This window comes from Onychostoma macrolepis, chromosome 12 (genome assembly GCF_012432095.1).
Source record: "Onychostoma macrolepis isolate SWU-2019 chromosome 12, ASM1243209v1, whole genome shotgun sequence".
Classification (NCBI taxonomy): domain Eukaryota; kingdom Metazoa; phylum Chordata; class Actinopteri; order Cypriniformes; family Cyprinidae; genus Onychostoma; species Onychostoma macrolepis.
In genome coordinates this window covers 30,265,032-30,276,531 of record NC_081166.1, presented here as the reverse complement: position 1 = coordinate 30,276,531, position 11,500 = coordinate 30,265,032, and the positions used below count along the sequence as shown (strand labels likewise).

Genomic DNA, 11,500 nt, shown 5'->3' with positions numbered 1-11,500 from the left:
AAGATTTTAAAAATCCTTTATGCTGGGTACACACTAAAAGATTGAAAAAATCTTATAGGATCTTGTTTTTCTGCACAGAGTTGATCTGCTCCTGCCTTTTAACATTAAAAATACACTAACTGAGCGAGGACATCAATAAAAGAGGTGAGCCAAGTTACAATTCCATGTTAGACTATAGGTGACATCTGATGGACACTTGAGGAAGTGACAGACAAAATTGAGCGACATTTGTTCATCTAATGGACGGACAGAATGTTATTTTACTTTTAATCTGACCTATTTCAGTTTATAATAACTATAGTTAATTCTGCCCATAAACACCAGGGCCCGTATTCTTAAAGATTCTAAGAATCGTTTTAGAAAGCTCCTAATTTAGCTTTAAAAATTATGCTGTCATACTTAACGTATTTTATAGGAAATGAACAGCGACACAGTGAGGTTCTGAAAGTGCTGTAACAGACCCAAATCACCGCTGCTGCAGAGTTGCATTTTTCCAGTTGCCAAATATGTTAATGTAGTTAATGTAATGATTACTTCCATTTCTGGAGCTATGGCATTTCTTGATTGCATAGGCAATCAAGGCAGTTGCGATAAATGAGATTTCACCTGGATTTTGTCAAGGAAACAGAACTGGTCCATGGATTTGTTCAGAAGAGTGTCTGCGAAGTGCCCATCCTCTCTCAGTTTGTCAAAGAAGTCTATCCAAAATTGGACACATTCACTTCGCAGAGTGAGCCACCATCTTTCAATGCGCTGGTTTCCAGAGCTTGGGCCAAAAGTAACATGGTCTGTTTCTGGTCGATCCTCAGAAATGTCCAACATTTTTGCACCTCAGCCAAATGAACATTTTCTGTTCCTAAATCTAGCCTTACTCTAGCAGGACACCCCCCAGCTTTAATTACTGCATCCATGAAGTATCCAGCAATGAGTCTTGGATCATTGTTGGTCTTGTACAGTATGCCTCAAGCCATATCATGCTCCTGGAAAATCCATCTATACATCCACTTATTCCAATTCCAAATGGCTTCAGCTTGTCATAGCCATCTACGTGCCACACAAAGTTCGGAATCAGTGGTAGAAATGGAAGGAGAAGAGTCAGGTGGTGCTCCGGCGAAGAAAAAAAAAAAATATTTGTGTAAATTTAACAACAGCTGGACGGAAGAATATAATTTCTTGTCTCGAAGCCATGTAAACAACACCTACACCTTCTCAAAGTGTGTCGCACTAATTGTAATATCGGACACGGTGGGAAAAATATTTATTTATTAAATATTATTCTTTTTATTTTTATTAATTATTTACTATGCATGTACTTATGTGTACAAGCACATACACTCTGTTGCCCCACTGTGGTGTATAAGGAACATTACTTTACATATAATTCTTACAGGAAATCAATATTTTCTAATGTTACATATCAGATACAAGTTATATATGGTCTAAAGCAGCGTTTCCCAGGGAGTGGGATTTGGAAACGCTGCTCTAAACTAAACTGATTTTCACCTGGAGTTTCACGAGTTCACACTTACATATAATAAAGTGAGTAAGGGTTATGCGTATTTGGCGTGCTGTCCAGGGAGAGGGCTCCGAGCTCGGTACTTACCCCTGAGCCCAGAGTACTCCCCCTGTACGGGGAGAGGGGTCCGAGCTCTGCATTTAGCCCGGACCCAGAGCGTCCCCCCCCCCTGCTGGTGTAGGAACAGGCTGAAGGTGAGGAGTTGGGGTGGTGGAGGGATGCTGAAAGACTAGAACTGATGGAGGTAAGACTGCTTTGATTATTTATAGGGGTTCTCTCTCGAGCTGATTGGACAGATGGTGTGATTGCTGATGATGAAGTGGCTGCGTTAATTATCTGCGCGTGCTCCTCCCGAAATTTGTTAATAAAACATCACTTCACGAGTTCACACTTACATATAATAAACTGAGTAAGGGTTATGTGTTTTAGCAAATCACTGCTACGGCATCTGAAAAGAGAAGGAGGCTTCTGATGAAGCGTGCTCTGCTACGGCAGTAGGGAAATGCAGATGCAAGCTCCTGCGGGAGCAGTTACGGCTACGGTACCTGAAAAGATAAGGAGGCTTCTGTGGAAATGGTCATGGCTACGGTATCTGAAAAGAGAAGGCTTCTGTGGGAGCAGACACTGCTGCGGCATCTGAAAAGAGAAGGAGGCTTCTGAGGAAGCGGTCGCTGCTACGGCAGTAGAGAAATGCAAATGCAAGCTCCTGCGGGAGCAGTTACTGCTACTGTACCTGAAAAGAGGAGGCGGCTTCTGTGGAAATGGTCACTACTGCGGGAGCCGTCACTGCTGTGGCAGTGGGTAAATACAGATAGGGCTCCAGTAAGAGCAGACACTGCTGCGGCAGTGGAGAAATATCCGAAAGGCTCCAGCGGGAGCAGACACTGCTACGGCATCTGAAAAGAGAAGGAGGCTTCTGAGGAAGCGGTCGCTGTTACGGCATCTGAAGAGAGAAAGAGGTTTCTGCGGAATCGAGTACTGCTGCGGCAGTGGAGAAAAATCAGATAAGTCTCTTGCGGGAGCGGGATGTTGCTGGGATGGTTGAAGTGGAGATGAACCGCTATGAGTGGATTTGGTGGTGTTAGAGAGGATGGCTATGGCGGGGGTCCGAGGGTCGAGTGAACAGGGATGGACTGGCGTTGAAGGGGTCTGCTGATGAGGGTTCGGTGAGCTTCTTTGATATGGATGGGTCTTCACCGCTAGCGGAGACAGCCTCATTCTAACGTCTGCTATGGAAGCTGGAGGTCACTGAAAACGAAAAGGGTTTATTAGTGGTGGCAGGAAAAGACTAAGATATGTGGGCCTGTGTTGCCAGCAGAGGCGGCCACACACTTGCTTCGGCTGCTGTGACTCATTCATGGGAAGGGAGTGGAGTTTGTTACATCCTGAAGAGCCTGTGGTCTGTACCACTAGCGGAGGCAGCCTCACGCTAGCGTCTGCTATAGGAGCTGGAGGCAACTGAAAAGGAAAGGGGTTAGGAGTAAAGCCGCGGTCACACTAGACTTTGATCATGCGAAATTGTTTCGCATGCTGCAACGGTCGTGATATGACGTCACCCAGCGTCTTTTCTTTAAAAACCTAAATTCAACATGTAACAAATTGTAATACATCTAAAATGTAAAAACATGCAATCTACTCCACTTTACTGCAGCGCTGCAGTTTTAACAGCATGACCTCCTTTTAATTCAGAAAGAACATGAATTTATGTATCAATCTGCCGTCTCTCAGTGTCACGTGATGCGAATTCGCAGGGCAGAGTTCACCAAGCTTGAACTTTGGAACGCAGCGAAATGCGAAAACTTTTCGCACGGGCTTGCGTTCCGGTCTGACGCATTCGTGTGAATGGAAGTCAATGGAGCGAAAAGAGCAGTGTGACCACCCCTTAACAGGAGGAAAAGACAAAAAGACATGTGAGGGCCTGTGTTGCAAGCGGAGACAGCTTTGCGCTTGCTTCAGCTGCTGTAGCTGCGTGACACAGAGGTTTGTGGCATTCGGAGAGAAAAGCTGTAAAGCCTGTGCAGCCTGCACTGCTAGCAGAGGCGGCCTCGCGTTAATACCTGCTACAGGATCTGGAGGCTGCTGAAAAGGAAAGGGTTAGGGGAAGTAGAAGGAAAGTTTGAGATGGGTCTGCAAGCGAAGGCAGCCACATGCTTGCTTCTGCAGCTGTCAGCTACGGAAAAAGGGGGAGTGGTTTGTAGCTTTGGCGGGACATGCCGAAATGTCCGGGTAGTCTGCAGCATTGCCAACTTAGCAATTGTGTTGCTGGATTTAACAATTTCTCAGACTACCCTAGCAACTTGTTTTCAAAGCAACTAGCAACAAATGTAGCCATTTTAAGAATTATTTGGAACCCTTAAAAGTGATAAAAGGCATGCGTTTTTCTCTTAACCCCACAAAAGGAAAACATATTGAAACAGCTAGCCAGCTAAGCGGCACATCGGCTGGTAATGTTAGACACTGAGGGAGGTGCCTAGCATATGCACTTCATATGAATTAAGTTGCAGGTTGCACTTGTTCAATGATTGTTTATTTATGGTATGCCTTAATTTTTTCATTTGTACTTATGATTGTTCATTACTGTTGGTCCACTAAGATTAATTTTGTTTTCTGGTTAAGATCAACAGTGGAAGAGATGTTTCACTGTTGATTATCTGACTTATCCATTTATCAAAATGGAATGAGTGAATTAAGTACGGGTAAAATGCTGGTGAAAATAAGAGCAAATTCAGTGTGTAGCGAGACGAGTTCAGGGCTTGCTCAATCTATTGGCCGCCTTGGTGGCTGGAGTGGATTTAGGAGTGAGGTTGGCTGATTTGCCGGGTGACGAATAGATCGTACAAACCCGTTTGTTTGTTCTCTGTGAGAACGGAGCGTCGGAATTCATCAGCGTTTGCCTCTGGATTATACTCACAACTTCCGATCGGAGGAATTTATTGGCGCAGCCGAATGATACGAGGATGCTGGGGAAGATGGAAGTTAGGCAGTGGAGGCGAGGTTAAACCTCGGTGTCGGGGGATTCTTGTGGCTGGTCGAGCAGAGCGGCGGCCGCGATGGAGCCTGAGGCTCAGCGTCGATGACTGGCGGAGGAGGAGTGATCCTGGGGCCGGCAGATTTGCTGCAGAGGATCCGAAAATCTCGAGTATAGGTCACGTTGTTTGGATGGGGAAAAATTGGGTCTGTGATATAATGGCAAAGGAGCGAACCGAACGCTGAAAGACTAGAACTGATGGAGGTAAGACTGCTTTGGTTATTTATAGGGGTTCTCTCTCGAGCTGATTGGACAGATGGTGTGATTGCTGATGATGAAGTGGCTGCGTTAATTATCTGTGCGTGCTCCTCCCGAAATTTGTTAATAAAACATCATGTGTGGTACAACATACAAGGAAAAATATACATTAAACAAACATTTTAATTGTTCACAGATTAAATATTTACATGTAAATTATTTTTTAATTTTGTTTTATTTTTTGTTTAATTTTTACATTTTAATCTGTGAACAATTTTGACTTAGCTTTGTATATCTAATCATTATTCTCTAATGCATAATGATTTATTATTACAATTATTTATATATTTTAATTGTCATGACAGAGAACATAAAATTCACAATTTTGTTAATGTACATATCTGCAAAAGTGTGGTTTATCAGCGTAACAAACACTAGGTTGAATATTGTATTAGTACTTAACAAAAAATAAAACTATAGAAAATACTGTTTGATTAGACACATGGCTTTGAACATCAGCTTGAAAATAAATAGGAAGTTTTTTTATTCATTTTAGAACTTTAAAAACATAGAAGTTTTTGCATTTCAGTATTTTAAAATTGTTTATTTTTCCCCTCCTCCTCACAACTCTTGACACCAGCATGAAAGTAAATGGGAAGCATATTTTCCATTTGAGAGGTTTCTAAGCATAGAAGTTTTATTTGATTAGTTGCATTTTTAATACTTTATAAAATTGCATTTAAAAAAAAAAAAATCCACAACTCAGAACTCAGAACAGATGCAACCTTTTTAGGGTCATGACCCACCAGTGGATAAGCACTGATATACTGTAGACACATTGAGAAAGTAACTGCAATTGTGGTTTGCTCCACAGGAGGTCTCCGTCTCTCTTTCACACAGACACTGTCTGTCTCTCCCTGCTTCTGCTCTGCTGGACTCTCTCTGTCTCTCTTTTTCTCCATGCATTTCACGGAGATCATCATTTTGATAACATGCTGAATCACAGCTGCTGTATAAGTCATATATGCATATACAGTTGTGCTCATAAATTTCCATGCCCCTTGCAGAATATGCAAAATGTTAATAATTTTAACAAAATAAGAGGGATCATGAAAATTGCATGTTATTGTTTATTTAATACTGTCCTGAATAAGCCATTTCACATAACAGATGTTTACATATTCTCCACAATACAAAATAATAACTAAATTAATTCATAAAAATTACCCTGTTCAAAAGTTTACATACCCTTGAATCTTAATACTGTGTGTTGTTTCCTGGATGATCCACAAATGTTTTTCTGTTTTGTGACAGTTGTCCATGAGTCCCTCGTTGTTCCTGAGCAGTTCAACTGCCTGCTGTTCTTCAGAAAAATCCCCCAGCTCCTGCGCATTCTTTGGTTTTCCAGCATCTTCTGCATATTTGAACCCTTTCCAACAGTGACTGTATGATTTTGAGATCCATCTCTTCACATGGAGGACAATCGGGGAACTCATACATAACTATTATATAAGGTGAAAACATTTACTGATGCTCAAGAAGGCAACACAATGCATTAAGAGCTGGGGTGTAAACTTTTTGAATTGGATGATCAGGGTAAATTGTACATATAATTACTAATAAAACTGATAATCATATTGCAAAATAAAAAAAATACTCTGACTTTATTGTTTGAAGTGTTATTTCAGGGGTTTGATTCTTGTAACTGAGATGTGCTATTTTATAATGGCTATTTAACATTACCCCTAAAATTTAACAATGAAAAACCCCAAAAAACCCATTTTGTTATATTTTAGAAAAAAAGTTGTGTCCCCCAAATTCATGTCTGTGGTGTTACAGCAATGGATGTAGCCCCTTTAAGAAAAGGGAGAATGCTATTTGTACTACTTCCTGTGTGTAAAGGTCACTGCAGGTGCTGGTTGATCTGGGGAGTACATTCTTTCTTATTAATTTTCTTAAAGTTAGCTAAATTTCTGACAATTTCATGTGTCGCACTTTATTAGTGTCTATGGTGTTATGTTGATAACTTGCAGATCTGACATATTTTAATCAAAATTTTGATAAATACATACTTATTAATATTTCCAAAATGTCCCCTGATCTTGAAATGGCAGCCCCCATTTTAGAAAAGTCTGGATTTAGGCTGATTTGTCAGGATAACGTTGAGAGTCTCGATGGGGAATCGGTTCAACACTGCAGCTGGAATTGCTTGCTCGCTGAACAGGGTAATGATACTGAAGTGATGTGTAGCCAAGTATGGTGTCCCATACGCATTTAACCCATCCAAGTGCACACACACAGTAGTGAACATACACCCAGAGCAGTGGGCAGCCATATTGCTGCGGCACCCAGGGAGCAGTTGGGGGTTCGGTGCCTTGCTCGACTGTATCACCTCAGTCGTGGTATTGAAGGTGGAAGAGAGTACTGATTATTGATTCCCCACCGACAATCCCTGCCGGACCTGAGACTCAAACCCACAACCTTCTGGTTACAAGTCTGACTCTCTAACCATTAGGCCATGACTGCCCCCTTACAGTTCACATTTAAGAGAAGTCAGACTGAAAACACACTCTGCAGTGACCAAGCCTCTCATCAGCAGAGAGAATCAAAAGGCAAAGCTCATCTTTGCTGAGGGGAGCATGTTGTGTGGAGAGAGAAGAACTAGTCCAAAGTTCACTTTAGTGATCAGAGCGAGCTTAATTTATTTGGGTCAGATGGGAAACATTTTGTTCACCATCAAACTGAGAAAAGACTGAAGCCTGTGTGCATAAAGTCAGTGAAAGGTGCAGGAGGAGGTGTCATGGTTTGTGGGATGTTTTCTGCAGCAGGAGTTCCTCTTATACAGCTATTGCAGAGTGAATGCAAATGTTTATCAGAAGCTCCTTCAGCAACATGCAGACTAAAGGTGGGCTCTTCGGAACAGTAAACAACCAGTCACCAAAAGTACCCTAGTAACCACATCACAAAGTAACATTTACACCTTACTATCTGCATATTTGTTGAATTGAGTTTAATAAGTTTAATTGTGGACTTTTTGTCTTTGGGTGTTGTGAAACAAACAGAATGGTTTTGTATAAATGCTTTGGGGAAACTTGAGTAAGAATGAGTAACAATAACAATTATAAAAAACATTGCCAGTAGGTTTGCTGTCAGTAAATATTAACTTATTTAACTGTAAATATTAACTTTTTTAATTACTAACTGTTTATTGAACTGTTGTATGAAATAAATACAAACAGTGGTGTTTTAAGTTGTTTTTGTAAAGTAGAAGTCAAACTGTGAGTATCCTGGGAAGGAATGGAAAAAACCTACAACCACAAGCCATTCATAGACACACAGAGACACCTCATAAACAAACTTCAACCACAAACGTCCAGCAGTTGACACATTCTCATGCACAAACTCCACTTTAAAGTTTAAAGAGTTTAAAGGCAGAGCTCACCCAAAAATGAATTTGTCATCACATATCACCCTAACGTCATTCCAAACCCATAAAACTTTTGTTCATCTCCAGAACACACATGAAGTTGTGTTTAATATTCTCTCATCATTTTCTGTCCATCTATTTAAAGGAACACTCCACTTTTTTTGGAAATAGGCTCATTCTCCAACTCCCCCAGAGTTAATACGTTGAGTTTTACCGTTTTTGAATCCATTCAGCTGATCTCTGGATCTGGCGATAGCACTTTTAGCATAGCTTAGCATAGATCATTGAATCCGATTAGACCAGTAGCATCACGTTCAAAAATGACCAAAGAGTTTCGATATTTGTCCTATTTAAAACTTGACTCTTCTATAGTTATATCGTGTACTAAAACCGGCAGAAAATGAAAAGTTGCGATTTTCTAGGCTGATATGATTAGGAACTATACTCTCATTCCGGCGTAATAATCAAGGAACTTTGCTGCCGTACCATGGCCGCAGCAGGCGCAGTGATATTACGCAGCGCCTGAAAGTAGTCCCCAGCTAGGTACCTAGTTATAATATAGCTGGGGACTACTTTCAGGCTTAAAGAAATGGACCCTTATGACTGGTTTTGTGGTCCAGAGTCACGATGTATTTTCATACAGTAAACACTTGTTTTCGGTTCAGTTTTAAAGACAGAAAGCAGCAAAAGAATTAAGATGCATACGATTAACAATTCCATGTTGCAATAGAAAATCTTCCAACTTTAGGATTGCTACCATTTTACAGGTGGTAGATATCAGATATAATACAAAACGAGAGACATTACAGCCTCCTCAAATGACAAACATACTTAGCAGTCATCAGTCTTAAAAGTTTCGCTTAAAGTTGTACTCGAACGCGAATAGCATGCCACTTGTGTTCTGTTCTGTGGTTCTGTGTAGTTTAAACTAGCTTTTAAGTCACAAAACATTAGGCAATTTCCTTCATACAAACAGGCATGCGTGTAATCAATCAAAGGGAATTTAAGGTCTAAAAAAGCATTATCATAAAAGTGCAAGCAGTTTATGGAAGAAATAAGAGAAGCTATGGGAGAATTCTGCTAGCATTGTGCTTTTTATTGGCCTTTTTTTGACAGTTCTGCTTGTCAGAAGGACTGATTGGAAATGATATACAGGTGCATCTCAATAAATTAGAATGTCATGGAAAAGTTTATTTCAGTAATTCAACTCAAATTGTGCAACTTGTGTTTTAAATAAATTCAATGCACACAGACTGAAGTAGTTTAAGCCTTTGGTTCTTTTAATTGTGATGATTTTGGCTCACATTTAACAAAAACCCACCAATTCACGCTCAACAAATTAGAATATGGTGACATGCCAATCAGCTAATCAACTCAAAACACCTGCAAAGGTTTCCTGAGCCTTCAAAACGGTCTCTCAGTTTGGTTCACTAGGCTACACAATCATGGGGAAGACTGCTGATCTGACAGTTGTCTAGAAGACAGTCATTGACACCCTTCACAAGGAGGGTAAGCAGCAAACATTCATTGCCAAAGAAGCTGGCTGTTCACAGAGTGCTGTATCCAAGCATGTTAACAGAAAGTTGAGTGGAAGGAAAAAGATGCACAACCATCCGAGAGAACCGCAGCCTTATGAGGATTGTCAAGCAAAATCCATTCAAGAATTTGGGTGAACTTCACAAGGAATGGACTGAGGCTGGGGTCAAGGCATCAAGAGCCACCACACACAGACGTGTCGAGGAATTTGGCTACAGTTGTCGTATTCCTCTTGTTAAGCCACTCCTGAACCACAGACAACAGCTGACACAGCCAAAATCATCACAATTAAAAGAACCAAAGACTTAAACTACTTCAGTCTGTATGCATTTTATTCATGTACTACACGAGTTTCACAATTTGAGTTGAATTACTGAAATAAATGAACCTTTCCACGACATTCTAATTTATTGAGATGCACCTGTATATATGCATCATGCAGAATTTGTTGTTATTTTACTACTGAGAGGATTTTTTTTTAATAGTGATACTGGTACATAGCATCAAATGGAAACGTTTATGTTTAATATTGTACATGGTCCCTTCAAAACAAACCAGGCTGAAAACGTAACTTTTAAACCTTTTTGTCATCCTATAAAGCACGGCGCTGCATAACGGAGTGCAGCAGATCAGTGCAAGAGTTTCAAATATTGGGGGGGGGGGTTTAATGGGAGAATTGGCCATTTCTAATCATTATAATTACAATTTCCCCCCAGTGTCTATGGTGGTTTAAATGCATTTGGATAAAATGCTTGTTGTTTTTGTTACAGAACTCTGCTTCCTATTCAGTATAATGGAAGACACGTATTCATATTCATATGAAGATTATGGTGAGCATGTACACCCTGGATACTGCAGGGGAGCAGCATGTGTAATCACAGTGATCTTTAATGTGATCATATTCCTTCTTGGCATCATTGGAAATGGTGCAGTGATCTGGATTACTGGCTTTAAGATGAAGAAGTCAGTGAGCAGCACCTGGTACCTGAGTCTGGCTCTGTCTGACTTCATTTTCTGCGCTACTCTCCCTTTCACCATTGACTACATAGTGAAGAACAGCTGGAACTCTGGGCTCTTCATGTGCAAGCTCAACGGTTTTGTGATGCCCCTCAATATGTACAGCAGCATTTTCATCCTGGTCATCATTAGTGTGCATCGCTGCATCACAGTCAAGTTTCCCGTCTGGGCCCAGAATCAGAGCACTGTAAAGAAAGCTTCTATAGTTGTTGTGTTGGCTTGGATTGTGTCGTGTTTGCTTAGCATCCCATCTGCCAAATTCAGAAAGATTATAACTATAGGATCAACAGATATATGCTATAGCGACTATGAGAATCACCACAAAACCGTTGTGTCCATGCAATTTACTTTTGGGCTTTTGATTCCATTCCTGACCATCTTCACCTGTTACTGCATCCTGATCCATAAACTTAGAGCAAACCAAATGTCCGAATCCACCAAGCCCTTCAAGATCATGACATTACTGATCGCAGCTTTTTTCATCTGTTGGTTGCCATTTCAAATATTATCTGTTTTAGTGTTGGACATATCTCAACACAGCTATGCCCTTTACACAGCCCTACAAGTATCCGTCATTCTCGCCAGTGCAAACAGCTTTCTAAACCCGTTCATCTATGCATTCATGGCCAAAGACTTAAATAAGAAATGCTATTCCTTTCTTTTGAAAATTGAGAGCGCCATCGATGAAGAGACCCAAAGTGATTTCAGAACAACTTCAATTGCCAATTCTGAGGATAACAGACTTTCCAATGCTGTCTGAAATTTAAAGAAAGAATTT

The 11,500-nt window shown here is 40.7% G+C and overlaps 1 protein-coding gene across 1 annotated transcript; it reads left to right on the top strand.

Annotated features, from left to right (window-relative positions):
* The first annotated feature begins 10,406 nt into the window (after window positions 1-10,406).
* Window positions 10,407-11,482, top strand: LOC131551283 (chemerin-like receptor 1). Its single transcript, XM_058794103.1, has one exon. The coding sequence runs from the start codon at window positions 10,439-10,441 to the stop codon at window positions 11,480-11,482; it is 1,044 nt and encodes a 347-aa protein (XP_058650086.1). The 5' UTR covers window positions 10,407-10,438.
* Window positions 11,483-11,500: the final 18 nt, after the last annotated feature.

Excerpts from the sequence above, each read along its gene's own strand:
- LOC131551283 (XM_058794103.1), top strand. The coding sequence starts at position 10,439 with ATGCATTTGGATAAAATGCTTGTTGTTTTTGTTACAGAACTCTGCTTC.